The sequence below is a fragment of the Caretta caretta genome, chromosome 4 (genome assembly GCF_965140235.1).
Source record: "Caretta caretta isolate rCarCar2 chromosome 4, rCarCar1.hap1, whole genome shotgun sequence".
Lineage (NCBI taxonomy): Eukaryota > Metazoa > Chordata > Testudines > Cheloniidae > Caretta > Caretta caretta.
In genome coordinates this window covers 103,879,787-103,900,979 of record NC_134209.1, presented here as the reverse complement: position 1 = coordinate 103,900,979, position 21,193 = coordinate 103,879,787, and the positions used below count along the sequence as shown (strand labels likewise).

The 21,193-nt window shown below is 44.4% G+C and overlaps 1 protein-coding gene across 4 annotated transcripts in view; it reads left to right on the top strand.

Annotated features, from left to right (window-relative positions):
• The first annotated feature begins 11,498 nt into the window (after positions 1-11,498).
• Positions 11,499-21,193, top strand: part of GABRB1 (gamma-aminobutyric acid type A receptor subunit beta1) — a 272,071-nt gene continuing 262,376 nt past the window's right edge. For all 4 annotated transcript variants that reach the window (XR_012668171.1, XR_012668172.1, XM_048848426.2 and 1 more), the window contains exons 1-3: positions 11,499-11,601; positions 11,759-11,850; positions 12,142-12,209. Coding sequence is in view for 2 of the 4 variants with exons in the window: in XM_048848426.2 (XP_048704383.1) it covers positions 11,522-11,601; positions 11,759-11,850; positions 12,142-12,209 (240 nt within the window). In the remaining 2 variants the exon portion in view is untranslated. The remainder of the gene's footprint in view (positions 11,602-11,758; positions 11,851-12,141; positions 12,210-21,193) is intronic.

Here is a 21,193-nt window from a genome sequence, read left to right as displayed (position 1 = left end):
CGCCACCCCCGTCCGCTCCTGCAGCCATCCCTCCCCCTGCTTCGCCCCCAGTGCCTCTATTACCACCGCCTCCCTGGCCTTCCCCACCGGAGCCAGTGTGTGATCACCATCCCCCCGTGGGGCCCCATGCTCCAGGGCCCCCCGGGGGGTCATCCGCATCTGCTCAGGGTCTTTCGCTGGTGCAACAAATGGTTCACGCAGTGAAGACTCGCTCAGATATTACAGCAGAGGAGCTGGCTGATCTGGTCTCAGTTTGTCCGGTGACCTGGCAGGATGATGGCCAGGGCAACCAGGTTGCAAACTGCATCAGTTTGCCTTACTCGGTGATCAGAGATGTAAAGAAAGCGATTCGCGAGTTCGGCCTCACTAGCACGTATGTAAGTGGTCTCATTGAAGGGCTAGGTACTGGGTACACCCTGATCCCTGAAGATTGGAAGGTGCTGTTGCACATGATGCTGACGCCCAGTCAGTATGTTATTTGGCTTAGTGAGTATCGGCAGATGGCGGAACGCCAAGCCCAGGTATATAGAGAGCAAGGTATCATTTATGAGCATTTGGCAGGGGAGGGCCAGTTTGCTACCATTCAGATGCAGTCTCAACTCCCTCAGGCCGTCTTCCCCATTATTTCCACCTGTGCCCAGCATGCTTTCCGGAAGGTCCCGGATTCAGGCAAGCCTACCAAAAGCTTTGCCAGTATCCGTCAGGGTGCATCAGAGTCCTTTATGGATTTTACCAACAGATTGCAGGCGGCTATCCTCCGACAGGTGGATAACTCTGTGGCAGCTCAGGAGATCCTGTTAAAAATGGCGGTTGAAAATGTGAACGAGGATTGTCGCCGTGCTCTTCAAGCAGCACAAGCCGCTGGCGTTCTAGAGCTGTCGGACATGCTGCGGGTGTGCCAAAACATCGGCACACAAGCACATAAAGCTGGGGTTATGGCCGCCGCCCTGCGGAAAAGCGGGAAGGAGGGGAAGCGTTGTTACCTCTGTGGTAAGGAGGGTCACTTTCAGCGGGAGTGCCGCTCATCGACGGCGCCCGCCCGCCCCTCAAAGAAGTGCCCCAAGTGTCGGAAGGGCTATCACTGGGCTAATCAGTGTCGTAGCGGGTCAGGAAACCACGCGACGGGTCCCCCCCCGAACTCAGGGCCAATGGGGGTGTTTCCCACTCAGACAACTGTTCCTCTGCCTTAAAATCCATAGACTCCATGAGGGCGGCGACTGCCGGAAGTGCAGGGCTTGATTTGATTATGCCCAGCATTATTAAGGTTCAGGTATGGACCCATCTTCCGCAGTCGCTCCCGCGTGGACGGTCAATTGCGCAATTGATTTTAGTCCCCTATCAGGTGCCAGCCGCAGAGGATCGAGCCCGGGGCAGGAACGGCTTTGGATCGACGCTGTCTCAGTTGCCGTCTCACAACATGTCCTCTCCACTTGTTGCTCTAATAATGTCGGTCCGCCCCTCGAAACCTCAGTTAACACTTCTCTTAAATAATGTTCCTTTTACAGGGCTGGTGGACACTGGAGCTAACGTTTTGGTGATTCGTGATCCAGAGTGGCCGGTCGGTTGGCCAACAGTTCCTTCTAAAGAGTTGTGGGGGATTGGAGGTAGCAAACCAGGGCGCCAAAGTTTGTCTTGGGTCACGGTCTCTAAACCAGGAGGCTGTGCCCTTGCTACAATCCGCCCTTTTGTACTCCCTGTCCACCTCAATATTTGCGGCCGTGACTTACTTGTAAAGCTGGACACCACCCTCGATATTAATATATAATGGACCAAAATCCTCCCTCACCCACCTTGCCATCCGCATTACCATTGGTATGGCAATCCTTAGAGCCCATATGGATTGACCAGTGGCCCCTCCCCCTAGAAAAGCTGAAAGCGCTTCATTCACTTGTACAACAATATTTGCATGCACAGCGCTTGGAGAGCTTTACTAGTCCTTGGAACTAGCTGCTGTTATTTTGGCCTTTCAACTTTTTGCTGATTGTCCCTTTAATTTGATCATGGACACGCATTATGTTTATCAGGTAATTGATCATTTATCCCTTGCCCTTATTACCCCGCAGGTTGATGCGGACCTTCTTCGCCTGTTTTTGTCCTTACAGTATCTCATCACCACTCGTAATTTCCCTTATTTTGTTGCTCATATTCGCAGTCATACCCCTCTGCCTGGGCTACTTACTGAAGGCAATGCGCACGCTGATCGCGCGTTACGTGGTCAGGTAAATTCCCTTTTTTCTGACCCCATTGAAAGCCATTCCTTTTTTCATCAGTCTGCCTCTGTTTTGGCCCGACAGTTTCACATTCCTGCTGATCATGCACGTTCTATTGTTCGTTCCTGCCCCCACTGTGCCGCTGCTGCCCCTACCTTTTCTTATGCCGTTAACCCCAGAGGTACCACGGCGAATCAGCTCTGGCAAATGGATGTCACTCACGTGCCACAATTCCGCCCCTATTCGTTTTTACATGTTTCCATTGATACCCATTCGGGATTCCTCTGGGCGACCCCACAGCGTGGAGAAGCCACTCCCAAAGTTATTCACCATTTGCTAGCCTGTTTTGCTATTATGGGTCGCCCGAGCCAGATACAAACGGATAATGCCCCAGCCTATTGCTCCACAGCCCTCTCCACCTTTTGTGCCCAATGGGACGTCCGTTTCAAACACGGGATTCCTTATAATTCCACAGGCAAAGCTATTGTTGAACGTGCAAATCGCACGCTAAAAACCTTGCTCGACAAACAATTAAAACAAGGGGAGCTGCATCTCCGAACCTTAGGAGACATTCAGCAACAAATGCATATCCTTTTGTTTACTTTAAATAATTTAACATTGAATACAGATCAGCAGACCCCCACGGATTGGCATTTTCATAAGTCCGAGGAACTGGAAAGACTGCGTGTCTATTACCATTAGCTGCCCGATCCGCAATGGCTGGGCCCAGTGCCTTTAAACACTTGGGGTTGGGGATATGCTGCTTTGTTTCTCCCTGCAGGACCGTTGTGGGTTCCGGCCCGGTGTGTGCGACCGGCACTGAAACAGCATGGCGTGGCACCAGGGGCTGTCGAACCCCATACCGGAGTTTCAGCTGACCTTGGAGGAGAACGCGGTGCCTCCCGGGTCGACAATGGCGGGACGGAGACTGAGGAGACGTAGTGTCCCAAGCCAGCCTGTGACATGGGGAGCAGTAAAAGCATTGGTTGCCGCGGCTCAACGAAGACTGGCAGCAAACCAACAGCCAGAGACTTTGTTTGTGGCAATTCTCGCCCAAATTACTGCTAATTCTGTATTGATTGTATGCCTTTTATACCTGCTATTTCCTGTAAGGGTTGGCTCAGGAGCGCTTCCTCCATTACGGGCCCAAATGATATATAACCTATGGGAAAGATTGGCTTCAATAGCAAATGTTACCCACTTTTGTTTATTTGATTTTGTAGCAGCTGAAGAATTGTTAGGTACGCGCCTTATTCCAGTATGTCATCACCCTGAGGAAATTGGAAATGAGATGATGCTCGCTGCTTACGCGAACCTCTCTTCCCAGTACTCTAGCATGGCTAATTGGGGCCCGGCCAATTACACTTTACCTTCTTGAGCTTATTTTTTGCTGTTGCTGTGTGCAATGTATTTCCTTTTTGTTAAGGCTTTGTCGAGAACTGCCCTGGCAGGCTCCACGAGTTATGACCTCATCTGTCCGGGAGTTAATTGGCTTGCAAAAGCAAATTGATGGCTACCATGAGATGGCCGAGCACAAATAAACAAAAAAGGAGGGGATGTAGGATTCATACAGGGTTCATGCGCTTGGCAACATCCAGGGCACACCCGGAGTGTTGTATAGGAGCTGTGCACACACACCTCCTCTCAAGGGCATGAACCTTGGAATCTCACCCAGATGACATGAACCGTGGGAAGCCTCCAAGGACTGGGCTCAAGGCCCGAGAGCAAGGAATGCGGTAAATAGAAATTGGTAAATAAGAATGTTAAACAAAGCCAGTGTATTCCTTTTATCTGTTGGAGAATGTAATGCGCGGGGGGAGAGAAAAGAATAAAGGAGAGGGTGGAAAGCTGATAGGCAGAAGTCCGTTGGCAGACCAGCCTGTTTGCTTGCTTAAAGCTTTGTGCTGTCTTGTCATTGAACCGCAACACAAGTGCATTTTTTTGTTACATAACTGCACTCAAAAACGAAACAATGTAAAACTTTAGCGCCTACAGGTCCACTCAGTCCTATTTCTTGTTCAGTCAATCACTAAGACAAACAAGTTTATTTACATTTACTGGAGATAATGCTGCCTGCTTCTTATTTACAATGTCACCTGAAAATGAGAATAGGCGTTCACATGGCACTTTTGTAGCCAGCATTGCAAGGTATTTACATGCCACAAAGTCAAGAGGTGATAAATGCAGATTTAAGTCTATCGTCAGAGTCCAAAGATACCTGCCAATAACCTTTTGTAAAGTAAACTATGCATCCCCCTAGCTTGTCCAGTATCTCATTCATTCTAGACATAGGGTACACATCACATACTGTGAAAGCACTAAGCTTTCTATAGTGCACACAAAATCTGATAGTCCCAAACCAGTCTTCAAAACAAAGCATTATTTATTTATCCTCCAAAGGTACAAAACACAGAGAGCAAAGGTTTAAACAATAAACTGCCTATATGGATGGGTCTTACACCTTAAACTGTGCTTGACAGCTTTTGGAAGTACCCCTCAGCCCAGCTAACTTCACCGCTGGTAGGGAGAAGCAGACTGTCCTGCCCACACCTTCTGGGATGCTCCTTTTGAGTCTTTCTGTCAGCATGTTGACAGCCCATAACCAACATTCCTCCTTCCTAGGCTAGCACCTCTAAGGTTTTAGTATAGGCTTTGATCCTAGGTTCAGCCTGGGAAATGGAAACCTGGCCAGTCTGGATGGAGCTAGAGAGGGGCTATTCTCCAACTGAGAGCTCCTTGCATTGTTTCCTCTCGGAGCCTTATCTTTACCATTGTTTAATTTCCTCTTTGCGCTCCCCCCCGCATTGATTTAACTCCAGGATAATATCACACAAACAGACTGAGGCACATATGATATTTATAAAAAATATTAACAAATACTTGCCAGTTCTCCACAGCTCCTCACCGAGAACATCCTGCCAGCATCTCCCCTCTCTTACATCAAGGGAGCTCCCGCTCAAGTACCTCTTCTGTTTGAAGCAGTGGTTATATGGCACAGGGAGAGGGGTGGTCCCTCAACAAGAAAAGATAACGCCACCTAGGCCATGTCTACACTTGCAATTTAGGTAAATCTACCCCATCTCATCTAGTCCAACTCTAAGTAGGGTTATCTGAACTCATGTATTAGGGTTCTTTTGGCCTGAGTAGGCTGCAGCTCTGTCTCTTTCCTTGGCCTCTCTGGCATGCTTCCAAGCCACAGGCAGTGTGCTATCCCTTCACAGAAATGGGACCCCATGGCCTACCTGTTCTAGGGCCCCAGAACCAGTGCTGACCCCCCAACCCCTGACTCTCCAGTAGCTTAAGCACACCCTTTAGCAGAGCTCCAACCCTGGAGGTACTCTGGGTTTACAGTTCTTCATGAACTGATGATAGTGAAAGCAAATAGACACACAGACTTCGAAAGGGGTTCCAAAACCAATCCTCTTTACTTTAGCTAGCAAAAGAAATATACTAACCTAGACCAGATAAAAAAACACCTCCACACATTTCCCTGCCTCAGTTTCTTCTCCACTATTCAGCGTTCTTGGGCTTAGGTCAGAGTCATCTAAAAAACTTAGGATTTCCCTGTCCTGAAAATGGTTTCTCCAAATCATGGTCACTCTCTCTCACACTTGCTCTCTCTCTCTCCCTCCCTCTACTCTGCAGCCAGTTTTCTTCTTCTTCTTCTTTGACTGGTCTAGCAATTAAAAAGAACCCCTTTGCTAAAAAAAAAAATTATGTATTTCTGTTCCTCTCTCTTGTCCAAGCTTTCTTTGTTGTGAGTCCTTTTAAGTCTCCCACCATCACCACTGACCCCCATGTCTCTGGCTCTGCGGTTTTTAAGATGCAGCATTAATGCCTGATATCTCTGTTATCTTGTTTGGGGATATTCCTGTTACGATATAGATATTCAGGCCTGTCTGTAAAGGCCTATACTCTAAGAATTTAGGTGTATTCTTATCACTTGGCTAGTTATAGAGGTATAAAAGGAAGAATCAAAATCACTGTCTGCCAGTGTAAGGTCCTTCTCTTACTGTGACAGTCTGAGGCCCTGTGCTTAGGCTAAGGCCTTTGGCTAAGCAACAGAAGCAACCATAAGCAACCATCACATCCTCACATTCCAAACTCGTCACATTGAAAGAAGATACTAGTGGGCTGTTAGGAATACAGTCCTGTCCTGATAATGCCCATTGCCTCCACAGAAAGGGAAGTGCCTAGAAAATGTAAAAGGAAACTTAGTTTGATAGCATCCTGTCTGGCAATAACTCACTTATCAATAGCTGGGATGTGAAATCCTCACTTCTGTATTGTTTGTCATTATAGTTCCCACTTTGCTATTGTTTGTCTGTATAATCTCTGTCTGGTTCTGTGATTGTTTCTATCTGCTGTATAATTAATTTTGCTGGGTGTAAACTAATTAAGGTGGTGGGATATAATTGGTTACATAATCACGTTACACTATGTTAGGATTGGTTAGTTAAATTTCAGTAAAATGATTGGTTAAGGTATAGGTAAGCAGAACTCAAGTTTTACTATGTAGTCTGCAGTCAGTCAGGAAGTGAGTGGGTGTGGGGGAGGGAAAAATGGGAATCATGTTTTGCTAAGGGGAGGAAATGGGAACAGGGAATGGGGGTGGGGAAATTGGAATCATGTTTAGCTAAAGGGGGAAATGGGAACAGGGACACAGGTAAGCCTCTGTGGTATCAAAGCTGGGAAGGGGGACACAAAGGAAGGAAACTGGAATCATGCTTGCTGGAAGTTCACCCCAATAAACATTGAATTGTTTGCACCTTTGGACTTCGGGTATTGTTGCTCTCTGTTCATGCGAGAAGGACCAGGGAAGTAAGTGGGTGAAGGAATAAGCCCCCTAACATCTTCTGTTGATTTACACTATTTTACACACCCCTCCATTGATTCCCAGTGAGCTCCTTGTTTTGTTTGCATTTCTTTTACCCCATCTCCAATATACACTGCACACGTCCTGGGAAAATGCACATTCCTTCCATATAGTTTAATCTCCATAACATATTAGCCATATTAATTTTACATAAGGTGTAACTGCCTCCCCCATGCCCACAGTTTTCATGCACACCCACCAAAGCGGCAGTCCAATCCCCCAGAGCCACCCAAAGGCTTAGTGTTCCCATCATTCCTCCCCTTTTCCTTTTCTTTTACCTGTGCACACAAAAAATTCTCTTTTGCCTAACGTTTCTTGCACTGTGATTACTCTTTTACACAACTGTACCTGATTATACTCCCATCTTGTACAACTAAACACAGCCGGGGCAGCCAAGTTACGTTCCAATAGAAACCCCTTACAGTCCTTTAGTGATTTTGATTACATTACCCAATAGTCAAATAATTTTGATCAGATTCTCTCTCCGCCTGCTGCCTGGAGCAGTCCCTTACAGACCATTTCTGTGGGAAAAGGGCCCATTTTCCCTTAGAATAGCTGTGAAGGCTTCTGGGGACAGAAGCATAGTGGTGGTAGTAGTCACTCTACCTGACCCCCTGGGATAATTTAATTACCAAGCTTCCATCCAATGTGACTGCACAGAGTTGCACATACAGTTACATTTATATAACTGGGTTTTATCATTAAACAAAAACTTCCTTCTTGTAACACCACAACTGTTACTCTTTTACTATTTCCACAACTCCCAAACGTTTACTTTCCTGCAAACCCTGTATCATCAATTTTTGCAAAAGCTATTTGTAACTTTTCACTCACTTCTTTAAATCACTTACTCCTACATTTAGTTCTTTAAGGTAGTGCAATTTGTCTGTAACAACTTAGCCACCACGTACAATTATTGCCATACAGCTGCCTTAACCTGTGCTGTCTTTGCCTTGAGACTGTTCAAATCCAATTTCCCCACCCCATTCCCTGTTCCCATTCCCCCCCACACACTCACTTCCTGTAGCTCACAAAAGCTTATACTCAAATAAATTGGTTAGTCTCTAAGGTGCCACAAATACTCCTTTTCCTTTTTGCGAATACAGACTAACATGGCTGTTACTCTGAAACCTGCAGACTACCATAGTAAAACTTGAGTTCTGCTTAGCTATACCTTAACCAATCATTTTACTGAAATTTAACTAACCAATCCTAACATATTGTAACATGATTATGTAACCAATTATATCCCACCACCTTAATTAGTTTACACCCAGCGAAATTAATTATACAGCAGACAGAAACAATCGCAGAACCAGACAGAGATTATACAGACAAACAATAGCAAAGTGGGAACTATAATGACAAACAATACAGAAGTGAGGATTTCACATCCCAGCTATCCCAGACTGTCTCAGTAAGAGAAGGACCTTACACTGGCAGACAGTGATTTTGATTCTTTCTTTTGTACCTCTATAACTAGCCAAGTGATAAGAATACACCTAAATTCTTAGAGTATAGGCCTTTACAGACAGGCCTGAACATCTTTATCCTAACAATTCCACTTTCCAAATCCCAGCCTCCCACAGAGAAGTTGGAGAAACGTGGTTTCATCTGGGATATGGCCATCCCCTTGTCCCATTTCAATGGGAGCTATCAAAGTTTAATACCCTCGGGTGGAAGATGGTGTATTCCACATACACTGAGGCATTCAATGATACAGCAATTTCATTAATCAGGCAAAATTCATATGCTGTACATAGCGAGATACATCAAATTGTCACAGGCCAATAGTACACACTACACAAGAGGAGAGACAAGGTGGAGCCCCACATGAGGATGCACATCAGTTGCCAAAATCACCCCCTTTGGAACTTTCTGCAAGAAGGGAATGGAATCACCAGAGAACAGGTCCATTCACTCATGGTAGGGTTCTTGGTGAGTCAACAATACCTCATGATCAGTACCAAGTACAAGGGATGGATTAAGTGCAGTCTCTGGGAGAGATGAATTACCTGTTTCCCACAGTACAGCTTCCACTTAGCACTAAAACGATTTTGTAATCAGATATTCAAGAAGTTAAAAAAATGCAGTTAATGTGAAGAAATATGTGAAAATCCAGCTGGAGCATGGATTCTCCTTAAAAGAGATTCTTCTCCCCATAGCACTTCTCCACCCTTTAGATGGTTGTGAACAAAAGATCATTATGAAGTCTGCAGACCCTTCAATAGCGTAATTTGTTGAAAGGACAGCATGCTTCTTCAGAAGCCTCTGGAAGCCAATCAGGTGCCATTAGCCTGCAAGGGAAGATCAACAAAGCATGTCCCTTACCACAACAGGAAATGTGTGTCCCTCCCACAAACTACAGGCTGTAATGATCAATCCATGACAGCTCCAATCACAGGCCACATATCAGATCATTAGTATACCCAGTTTTATAAATTGAGCCGACCACCATCTACAATAGTGCTGTGGGTGTCATGAAGGCCATGGTGCTGATGGAACTAGGTGGGGGGGAAAGGGGGCTGCCGCACCCCATGCTTGAATAACAAACACCAGATATATGGTTTCTATCATCAGCACCCTCACTATAAAAATTGTTCCAGCACCCATTAAAATCACCAGCTGACTCAGACAATCCACCATCCACATCAGTTATGAAGTCACTGAGCTACAGCACATCAAACAAAAACTACTCCTACTTTTAGGCAGAGATGGGTCTGTACCCCTAAATTGAAAGCATGTGCCAATTGGCCTAGGCCATAGTGTTTGGATCCAGGATTTTGGTTCAGCCCATTACAGGAATAGGGGGCATTTGCTTGATTTGGATTGTGATCTAAACTTCTCCAAAGTCTAGGAATGCTCAGGTGCAGGGTGCTTGATTTGGGACTGGTGAAAAAAGAGTTTTATTTTTTAAGATGGAGCAAGAAACCAAAAAACCCTAGTTTAGCTGACATTTTTAGAGGAGCTCGCTGCAGTACCTGGCTTTGGCAAAGGTTTCTTCCTCCCACTCTTGTGTGGGTTTGCAGCGGTTTAGTATAATGCCGACCTTGTCCTTGGACTCCCACTCCACTGTGACAGGCGCCCTTGGAGGGACGTTTTGCCCAGCGTTTGAGCTGCTCAGAACTCCTCCGTGCTCTCACTGTCTATTTGAGGAACAAGCTGTCCCGACTGATCACTTGCTTCAAGTATGCATATTCATGTGCCCTGGTGCTCAGGATCCTTGACCTCTCTGCCTTGGGTATCAAACACCCGAATCAGCAGAGGGTGGGCGTTATCTTTTACCTTGGTAACCCCCCTGGGAAACTCCGAGGCGACTTGTTGCCCTGTAACAATGATTTCTGCACTTCACATTCGGGAGAGGAAACAAACAAACATCGAGGCGCAGGCAGCCTGGGATCCCGGATCCCGCAAGCACCTTTGTGCTGTGGTGAAAGGGGGGCGGATTGTAGCCGCCGCATTGCTCTTCATCAACATTCAAGAAATGTCTGGAAGGAAAAGAACAGACTGAGCCCGCCCTTCAGCCTTCTCATGCCAAACCCGCTGGGAGCGGTGGGGGGTGGCGGTGTGACATCTGGGCAGTCAGTACGCGCCCGCCCTGTGTCCAGCTGTGCCGCAGCAGCACGCCTGTTGCAGTGTTGTGTCTCCCCAAGGTGCGCACACAGGGTTCCTTCCCAGGTGTGCCTGCCACCCCTCGGGAGCCGCATGAGCTATTCCTGGTGATAAAACACAACACAGGAACAAAACCCAGGCAGGGTGCAGGCTACCCCCGCGTGCGGAGGGCTGCGAGGAAGAGAGGTAGTAGCGATCAGGTGTGCCACGCGTTTGCGGATGCCTACCGCGGCGGGGCGGGTACTGGCCACTTGTGTGGTGGCTGTAGGTGTGGGGAGCCGAGCGGTCGCTCACGTTTGTGGAGCCGCTGTTGCCCATGTCAGTTACAACAGAGGCTTTTGCTCCCGCCACAAACATAATCGGAGCACAGCTCACGGGCTTGCTGCTTCTCTCACTCCACCCCACCCCTCCGCCCCCATCAGAGAAACCGTGACCCGCTCTGTCCCAGAACACTTTCCACGGCCGGCTATGTCCCGAACAATTCCCTGGGGTCTGAGCTCCATCCAGATCGACAGCCTCCGGTTGCAATGTGCAATCGGGGACTGTCCACACTAGATGCCAAAGCAGCGCCTGGTTCTGTCTGAGCCCACGACGCTGGTGCTTTTCTGATCTGCTCTGAGAAGCCTGGCTGAAGAGACCGGGAACTTCGAGCGGTTTGGCTCTGTTGACGGTTTTACACAAATTGTTTTCAAGGCGAAAGGTGTCTGGAGATCAAGCGAGCTCCGCGCATGCGTTGGTCTGTTGGGAATTATTGCTCTGCCTTGGACTAAGTTGCATTCCTTGGATCTTCGCAGAAAAGCCAATTCTTCAGACAGAGTTAGGAATGTGGACAGTTCACAGTCGAGGGTATTTTGGGATTCTCTCGTTCCCCGTGATGATAGCCATGGTCTGCTGTGCGCAAAGGTGAGCGTTATTCTCCGGGGTGCTCTCTCCGGGTTTTGTCGGTGCGTGTGCGGACTGTTGATCTCATTGTTTTGGGAGGTGTACGTGCATTTCTTTTTCTGTCTGCCGGCAGTTTCTAGCCTTGATTCTCAATCCAATCCGTCCTTCTTCCCTTCAGCGTTAATGAGCCTAGCAACATGTCATATGTGAAAGAGACAGTGGACAGATTGCTCCATGGATACGACATTCGCTTGAGGCCAGACTTTGGAGGTAATTTGTCAGTCTTTTTCAACGTGTAGCACAACCGTGTTGCATTTCCTGTATCAGAGGGAAACGTCAGTTCAAATGCAAATTAGTCCTTGCAAATGGTTGTGGGCCAATTTATGACCAAGTACACACACAAACACACATACTCACATGCGTGCACACACACCCTGATGCACCCCATTTACACATGCAAACACACACCCATGTATATATGCCGCTACACAGCCAGGCACAGGGATGGTGTTTTTACATGCCTGTGATGTGCATAACAAACCCCCCTGTTTCTCATTAAAGGTGCTCCTGTTGACGTCGGGATGAGGATAGACATTGCCAATATAGACATGGTCTCAGAGGTCAACATGGTGAGTACACGCCCTGAATTAAACAAGAGCTCTGAAATTGGCACATTTTGTGCCTGCCCCTTAGAGTTTAGTTGCGGGGGAGAGGGTGTCTCAGACTCGTATCTGTGCAGCTTTCTCTTTCATGCCAGAGCAAGGGACGGGGAGCGGAGAGTTACATACGTTGAGTGCTCTTTGGAGACGAGCTGTTGATAGCTGCCCTGGGGAAACCTGTTTGGGACGAGTTTACACAGTACCTTCTTCTCCTTTCACGTCCTTTTAAAATAGGGCACGGCGCCATCTGCCGATCATTGCGCCTTACTGCCTTTCAGCACCGAGGACAGCTCCACGCTTCCTCGCTCTCTCAGCCCTCAGAGCCCTGGCCCGCTGGAGCCGGGAATAAATAAATAAATAAATAAATAAAATAAAAATAAAACGCGTATTTGACACCATGACAATGCTGCATTTGTGGAGTCTGGGGGGCGGGGTAAGGACAACCATGCTTCCCTCGGAAGAAATAGCTACAGCTAAGGCAAGCTGACTGTTGACTGGTCAGGAGACAGAGATCCTTTGCCTTGGCAAAGGTTGCTAACAGCCTTCAAGAAAAGAAAAAGGGCGGGCGGATGGTGGATTTTGCGTGTGTCTCTGTATGCAACTTATAGAGCTACATATTCAGACAGCAGGAGCAGAAATCTGCTCTGCTTGAACCGCCCATTTGCTGCTGGAACCCAGAGGCACCTGTGGGGAGGGGCGAGATCGTTGTGTTAGGAAGCTAGAGGGCAAAGTATAGTCTGTTTATATTTTAATCTCCTCTTGTGATTTGGTGCGGAGGAAATAGTCAAAGCAACAGTAGCTGCTGCTAGGCTGTCTGCTGAGCACCATGTTCTGCATAAGCAGCAATGCTGCTGAGACTCTGGGCTGGCAGAATTGGTACTGCTTGAGACAGAGCAGAAGCCTGTTGATTTCCCTCTAGCATATCAGAGATCTCTTGCCTGGGATCGGTGAATTGTAATTGCTGAATGGCTGACAAATCTTAGCTGTAATGTGATTAGTCCACACGCAAATATGTCCGTGAGGATTTTAACAGCAAGGCGGGGTGAAAGGGGGGGTTGAAAGGCTTCCATCACGTTTTAGCTCGGTGTCCAATCTCTCATAAAGTGCCTGCTAAAAGCAAACAGTTTGATATTGCAGATTGAATCACATACTTTGGAGTAGCAGGATTAAGAGCAAATGTCTGTGTAAAGCAATTCAGGGCTGCTAAAAAGAAAAGTCATTTGGAATATTTCTATAATTTGAATATACTTAAATCAGAATTTTGAAATTGCTCACTGCATTTAAATATATGTAATATATAAGGTTTTTGTTTTACTCTTTGTTTTCACCCCAAGTCAGCTATATATATTTGAAATACTAGAAATATTCAGACATATTAAAGATTCCTGGTACATATTTTTGACAGATGGACAGACTGAATTTCTCTGTCAATTGATTTAGATGGTAGAGATAAAGGCTGTTATGAAGAACGAACATCACCTTCACAAACTAAAAACTTCTCAACATAAAAGCAAAGAAAAAGAAAACTAATGCTGGAAAGTGCTTTTTTCATTGGGAAAAAGAAAAAAGTGTATACATGAAGGAAGCTCCACAGCTAATTAGCAAAATTAGAAAAATGAAAACTGGTTGACAGTCAAATAAAATGCAACTTCAGACAAAGATGTGTGCTACATTGTACTTGATTGCGTTAATTTCATTGCTGAGATGATTGAATTATAATAGTTATGAATGCACAAGTAAAGCACAGAATATCTAGTGCTAGGCTGGTTTCACATTCTCTTCCAATACTACAGAAAATGAAAATCAGTTGGAACTTTTAATCCCATCAAAATCATTTCTGATTAATATACTTAAAGGGCATTTTGGTGGGGGGGGGGGACAGTCTCAAATGAAAATCTAAGGTACTTTTTTCCCATCTGAAGAGGAACATCTATGCAACTAAGAGGAACTGGATAGCTGTGCTTTGTTTTGATACCAGCTGTCAGTTTATTGAAATTTCACAAAGCACTAAGACATTTATCAGTCTCAAATTAATTTCCCTTTTCCTAATATTCCTGCAGTCTAATATTTATCACTGGAATGCTTAAAAAGATAGTATTTATTTCTCTTCAGATTTATTTTTACTACTCTTAACTGTATATCTTAATTTTCTGTTGTTGAATAAATATAGTTATATTTATTTTAGTGTCACAGTTACGTTGTAAGTTCTTTGGGGGAGGGACTGTTTTCACCATATGTGCTGTGCACAGCACAATGGAGCCACGAATGGGACATAAAAGTCATATCTTAATTCAGATGTTAAGTAATAATAAACAGTAGGTCGGAGAAGGGAAAACACAATGGACAGGCTTTGCAAATTCTAACTTGCAGAGTTCCTGCTGAACTTTCCTTTCAAAGAGAACATGTTAGTGACTGTGCAGATGGGGTGGACGAAAGAGCACATAAACCTTGCATATGTCAAGGATAAGCAAGGAGCACAAACCCTATCCTCACCCTCAAACCATTACCTGGGAGCAAGGTCAGACTCCCCACACTAATCACTGAGCAAATCATCCCTTCTAACATAATGGCTACCGTAGATGATGTGTCCACCCAGGCCATGACTTTATGTTGACCTCCTTTTCAGAGGTGCAGGAGCAAAGTGAAATTAATGCCAACACTAATGGTACTAAAGTCCTTATCCTGAGAGGTGCAGAGCATGCTGGATCCTCAAATGGGAGTTTTGAGTTAGGGAGCCAGGCCACAGGAGGCACTCTGTGCTGTGCAGGGTCAATTATGTTGTATTTTCCAGCAGTATTTCCACTTGGGGCTGCATAGAGCACGATCCATAATGTGTCTGCCCTCCGCCAGCTCCTCTCCCTTCCCACACAAGCAAAACAGAGTTTGCAGATAAAAACAAAAATTGCGGGAGTTGCACTGACACAACCCTTCTGATAATGGGCTCTTTAATCTAGCAGAGAAAGGTATAATATGATCCAATGACTGAAAGTTGAAGCTAGACAAATTCAGACTGGAAATAAGGTGTAATTTCTTAACAGTGAGGGTAATTAACCACTGAAACAATTTACCAAGGGTCCTGGTGGATTCTCCATCGCTGACAATTTTTAAATAAAGACTGGATGTTTTTCTAAAAGATATGGGGAAGTTCTATGGCCTGTGTTATACAGGATATCAGACTAGATGATCACAATGGTCCCTTCTGGCCTTGGAATCTCTGGATCATAGATTCATAATCTATGAAAAAACTGATAGGACTGGAGACTCTTCACTCAAATGTTGGCTTTCCTACTTTTCTATCTCCATCTTGCTTTACTGTACTTTGCAATCTGACTTACTATAGTGAAATAAACTTAAATTAACTTATGGATGGTCCAATGGTTACAGCCCTAGCCTGGGACTCAGCACTTCTGCAAATCAAGCCACTTAGGTGCCTTGCTTTAGATACCAAGTTTTTACAACCTGATGCAAGCCTTCACATCCTCTTTCTATTTATGCTTAGGAAATATTAACTGAGATTCTGACAAATGCTTCAAACCAGATAGCTATCCTTTTGTTTTCATTACATTTTCAAGACCAACAAGGTGGCCCTCTTCACATTTTCAAAATGCTTGAGCCTCATTAGCTAACTTCGGACCCCATGCCCTCTTTCCATTCCCTCTGCTGCTGCTTCCCCATGCTAAATTACTTATTTATAAACACCTACTTTCAAAGCTATTTAAAAACATTTCTAGCATAATAAGAACCAGCAGGGTTTTTTTGTTGGTGGTTTATCTATTCTCAAAGTGGCAGCAATGAAGTTTCCCTCTTAGGAATTATTAAGCCTCGGGTAGCTTTTTCACTGGGGAATTTAATTATGGCCTAAGAGTAGTATTACTGCTTGAATCTAAACCTATGCTACAGCCCTGATCCAAAGGCCACTGAAGTGGAGGAAAGCCTACGGAATATATATCACTATATGACTTTGTAAGACCCATTTCCAATCTAAACTGTGCCAAATGGTGATATTTAGCTGCCACCCTCAGTAACAGACTGTTTGTAGCCACACTGCCCCAGGAGGTGTTCAAGGAGGGGTTATGCCTCTCGTATCACTGTGGAGACGACACTGTGCTTTAGATTGGTGCACTCTCCTCTGCTTCTGCTGCAGGGCCCTGGACCCACCTCCTTCCTGCCTCACTTCCTTTCTAGCACTGGGAACCTTGGGGATGCACTGAGAGAGCAGTCCCTGTGCTCTTTCCAGTGCAAGTCTGCAGCTCGGTCTGGCCCCGTATATTTTTTTTCAAGCTCCATAGATGTTATTGGCATGACAGGTTATACAAGTGGTGCCAAATAAATTAAAACCACGCCTCCTCCCCCTCTGTGTGCCCAAGTACAGGCCTGTCACAATCTGGACCACAAGCAGAACAGTCACAAATATTTTGAAAATGTCCTTAAATATCGGAAGTAAAATGTAAATAGTTTCACCCTGGTTTTTAAAGGCACTGAGATCCAGATCTTCAAAAGTATTTAGGCACTTAACTCCCATCGATCTCAATGGCACTTAAATAGGAATGGAGTTCCTTTGATAATCTGATCCTTTGTGGAGCAGTGTTTGGGCATCTGGCACTGCTCTGAATTTGGCTTTGATGGATTTACCATCACTGTGGGGCTAACAGCCTGGTTACTGTATCTGCCTGAATCCTGTTTCCAGACTTGCTGCAACTTTAGCTTAGACTCTAGAAAAAGGACTACTGTGAACTCTGTGCATACCATCAGGAATAATAGACTGTTTGTGCAGCTTGCCCAATGATGGAGCCTTTTGAAAATATACCCTTCTATTGTGAAGCATCTCACCCATTTGGGTATTGAAACTTACCCGGCCTTGGAATCAACCCTGCTAGTATTTTCCCAAAATTACTTATTTTATGTCTACTCAGCTTCTTTGAATTGCATTGTTCTATAGTTATTGTCTTTAGTAGTTTAATAATACTACTGCTACACTTAGCTTCTACAGTGACTTTCATGTTTCAGAGTAACAGCCGTGTTAGTCTGTATTCGCAAAAAGAAAAGGAGTACTTGTGGCACCTTAGAGACTAACCAATTTATTTGAGCATAAGCTTTTTTCATGCTTTGTGTGTATAAAAAGATCTTCTATACTTTCCACAGTATGCATCTGATGAAGTGAGCTGTAGCTCACAAAAGCTTATGCTCAAATAAATTGGTTAGTCTCTAAGGTGCCACAAGTGACTTACATATAAAGGATTAATCCAAGCATTCGTTCTCATGCCCCCCCTGTTTGGGATGTAAGTATGTTGTGTTATACTCATTTTATAGGTGGGTAAACTCCGGCACCGGGAGAATATATGACTTGCCTTACATTAATCAGCAAATCAATGGCAGAGGCTGAAGTGGGACCAGTAGTACTGGCCCCCATTCCCTTGTTCTAATCACTGTACACACTCCCTCCTTCCCTAATGTACCATGAGACACAGTTTAATGGGTTTATTTTTGCATCTTTGTTATAGTAATTGAAATTTACAAAGTGTTTCCTTTCAAAACTACAAGGTGACCCTTTTGCTTTGTCTCAGTTAATGATGTTTGACTAATTTTCCGCCATGACAGAATTCTTATGAAAGTATATTAGACCTTTACATGAATATGAAATGAGTTCATTAGGAACCATGCTATGACAAAATCTATTAAGTTTCTGTGACATGATTTGTCTGGTTTACTGCCATACCTTGACCCAAGTTAACAAAACAGGCTGCTAATACCAAAGAATACGTCTGGGTAGTATGATGCATGGTAGCTGTGTTCAAGCTTCAGGGCAAACAAATGAAGAGTGTATATCTATATCTACCAGAAAATGGTCACTAAGAAGTGGGCCTCAGAAAAGAATCATTCCCATGCAATAAATGAGTTAAAATGTTACCTCCAAAAGCTTTCCCAAATAGTCTCCATTCAATGGCACAGAGGTCAAAGCATTACAAGAGTAGCAAAAAATCTTAGTTACATGTGCTTGTAGAGATTTGAAAACTCATGTATGATATAAAAACAAACACAGACTTGTTTAAACCACGATTTGAGGACTTCAATAGCTCAGACATAGGTGAGAGATTTTTCGCAGGAGTGGGTGGGTGAAATTCTGTGGCCTGCATTGTGCAGGAGGTCAGACTAGATGATCATAATGGTCCCTTCTGACCTTAGTATCTATGAATCTATTAATCAAATATAATCATGTTTCCATAGCTTGTAGGGTTCAGTTCCTGATCTACAACACTGAAAATACTCTCATGCTAGAGCTTCTATACTGGTACATGGCCCTGATCTAGCAAAGCACCTGAGCACACGAGTAGCACTGTTTAACTCTGGCAGCACCCAGGAAGGAAACTGTGCCATCAGAATGAATGAGGATGCTTTCAGGGTTCTTATGTTAGGTATATACTTAAGGGACCTTGCTGTGTCAGGATCGGAATGACTAAACTCCAGCCATTGGGGCTAACCTTATCTAATAAGTGGATTCCTAGGGCTTAAGACTGGACTGGCCTTTTCAGTTGGCAAGAGATACTCCTCACTGGAATACTATCCACTACCTTACAGAATGCTAGGAACCATTAGGAAAGGGACAGATAATAAGATGGAAACTATCATAATGCTATTGTATAAATCAATGGTATGCCCACACCTCGAATACTATGTGCAAATTTGGTTGCCCCATCTCAAAAAAGATATATTAGAATTGAAAAAAGTACAGAGAAGGGCAACAAAAATGACTAGGGGTATGGAACAGCTTCATGTGAGGAGAAATTAAAAAGACTGGAACTGTTCATAAGAACATAAAAACAGCCATACTGGGTCAGATCAAAGGTCCATCTAGTCCCGTATCCTGTCTTCCAACAGTGACCAATGCCAGGTGCCCCTCCCCAGAGGTAGAGTTATTGACTCCGTCCTGCCTTATTGCTGTATATTGTTAGTAAGTCATAGAGAAGCACTTGATGGATGTAGTGAGTACACACATTACATTCCCTGATACCTTATCAGGAGATGAGTCCCTCCAGAGTTGACTGACAGGAGTGATTTTTAAAGTTTGGCTCTGTCCTGAAAAGTGGCTGAAAAGATGGCATCGTGGGGTCCCATGATTTTTATCTTTCAGTGATTCCATAGCAAATGTGCTCAGTTTACACAAATAAAGGTTTGCTTTTCATAACTGCCAGTCATGCAAACTTAGCCTGCATTCCAAACTTACAACGGAGTTCTTTCTGGCTAAGAAGAGAGAAGTGGAATAAAAATCTTTGTCAGAAAATTAAGCAGATATGACTAAATCTGGTCAAGGAGCCCCTCTGTTGAAGAAGAAGGAACTCTCAGTACAGGATTAGAATTGTGAAATTCTTTGGGCCTATGTTATACAGGAAATCAGGCTAGATGATCATAATGGTCTCTTGCAGCCTTAAAATCTGTGAAGGGGCCATTTCTTTCAGGCCTTTTATTGCTAATCATAGCACTCTAAAGTTGAACATCTGAAATGGAAGTGTCCCAGGTGAAAGTTTCAGTATGGAGCTGATGCTTTTAGCACAGAGATGAAGCCCATTGGGTGGAAGATTCCACCACATTGCTCCCATTTTAATGATATCACTGATTAAGGAGTTGGGATTCTCATTTCCAGCAAAGGAAATACTGTCTTATCCAGAGACTAGGAACTTGAACCAACTTCTAGTCTCTCCAGGCAGAATTTGGGATGGCAAAGATACTTCTCTCAACAATTACACTGTTACTTATTTTAAAAAACAACAAGAAGGTCTGGAACCGCACAGTAGTCATTAGTACAGCACTATGGCTGTGGTAACTACTATAAATATTGTGGTCCTAGCAGGGGAGAAGAGTCCCAGAACCCCGTGGTATTACTCTTTACATGTCTTGTGACCTTGTATAACTCAAACTTTCACCTGTGGCATGGGTGTTTACTGTGGTGCACCAGGCTGACTTGTCTGTAGAATAGGTGGCCCTTGTGTGCAACTGGCTTATGAGATGTTCAGGGCTCTACACTCCCCATAAGGTCACAAAATAGAGACTTTCAGTGTCTGTGATTCTGCAGGAGATTCACAGAACTTTTTATCTGTGATACCTATCCCCCACTCCGACCCCCGACCCATTACCGTAATCTAAGCACTGCACAATCTTTTATGTATTTTAGCTTCACAACATCTCTGTGGGCTAGTCAAGAACTAGCATCCAGTACAGCATCTGGAACACAGGGAGACGAGGGGGTTGCCCAAGGTCACACAGGAAGTCTATGACAGAGCAAGGAACCGAATCTGAGTCTCCTGAGTTCCAGGCTAGCACCCTTGTCACTACGAACTTGAAGCCAAGTCTCAGCAAGTTAAAAAATACCTGTTCAATTATTCTGTAAAATTATTTGGGGTGGAAATACAATTGAAATAACAGAGACTAGGTTTGATTTGCTATTTTGGATATTTTTTATAATATTACCAGTCCAGTACCTCTAATACTATCAGATAAGTAACTACTATACTATGATCATTAGTTAGATTGTAAGTACGATCTTGTTAAAAAAAGTACAAATTTTGCAAAAACTCTTCATACTATTTTCATTGGCTTTTCAAAATTTCATTCTCTTCTCCTCCATAAACCCTGCCCCCCCAAAATAAACCATTTCAACCAGCTCTAACTGTAAGCTGCTTGGGACAGACTACTACATCTATCACATATAGCACCAAGCACACTTAGCATGCTTAACAAACCATAAACAACAATAATGATTAACTGGTAGCAAGAAAGAAGCTTGAAAGAAGTGCTAATGTGAAAATTCTCATTAATTACCTCACCAAATATCTCAGTTGTTTTATCCTATAGTCAAGTGTTTAAAAAATAAAGAGAGACGACCCTCATGAACATTTATCTCTTATTTCATTGAAAGTGCACAAGCATGAACATGCAGTATAAGTATCATGAGGTTGTGT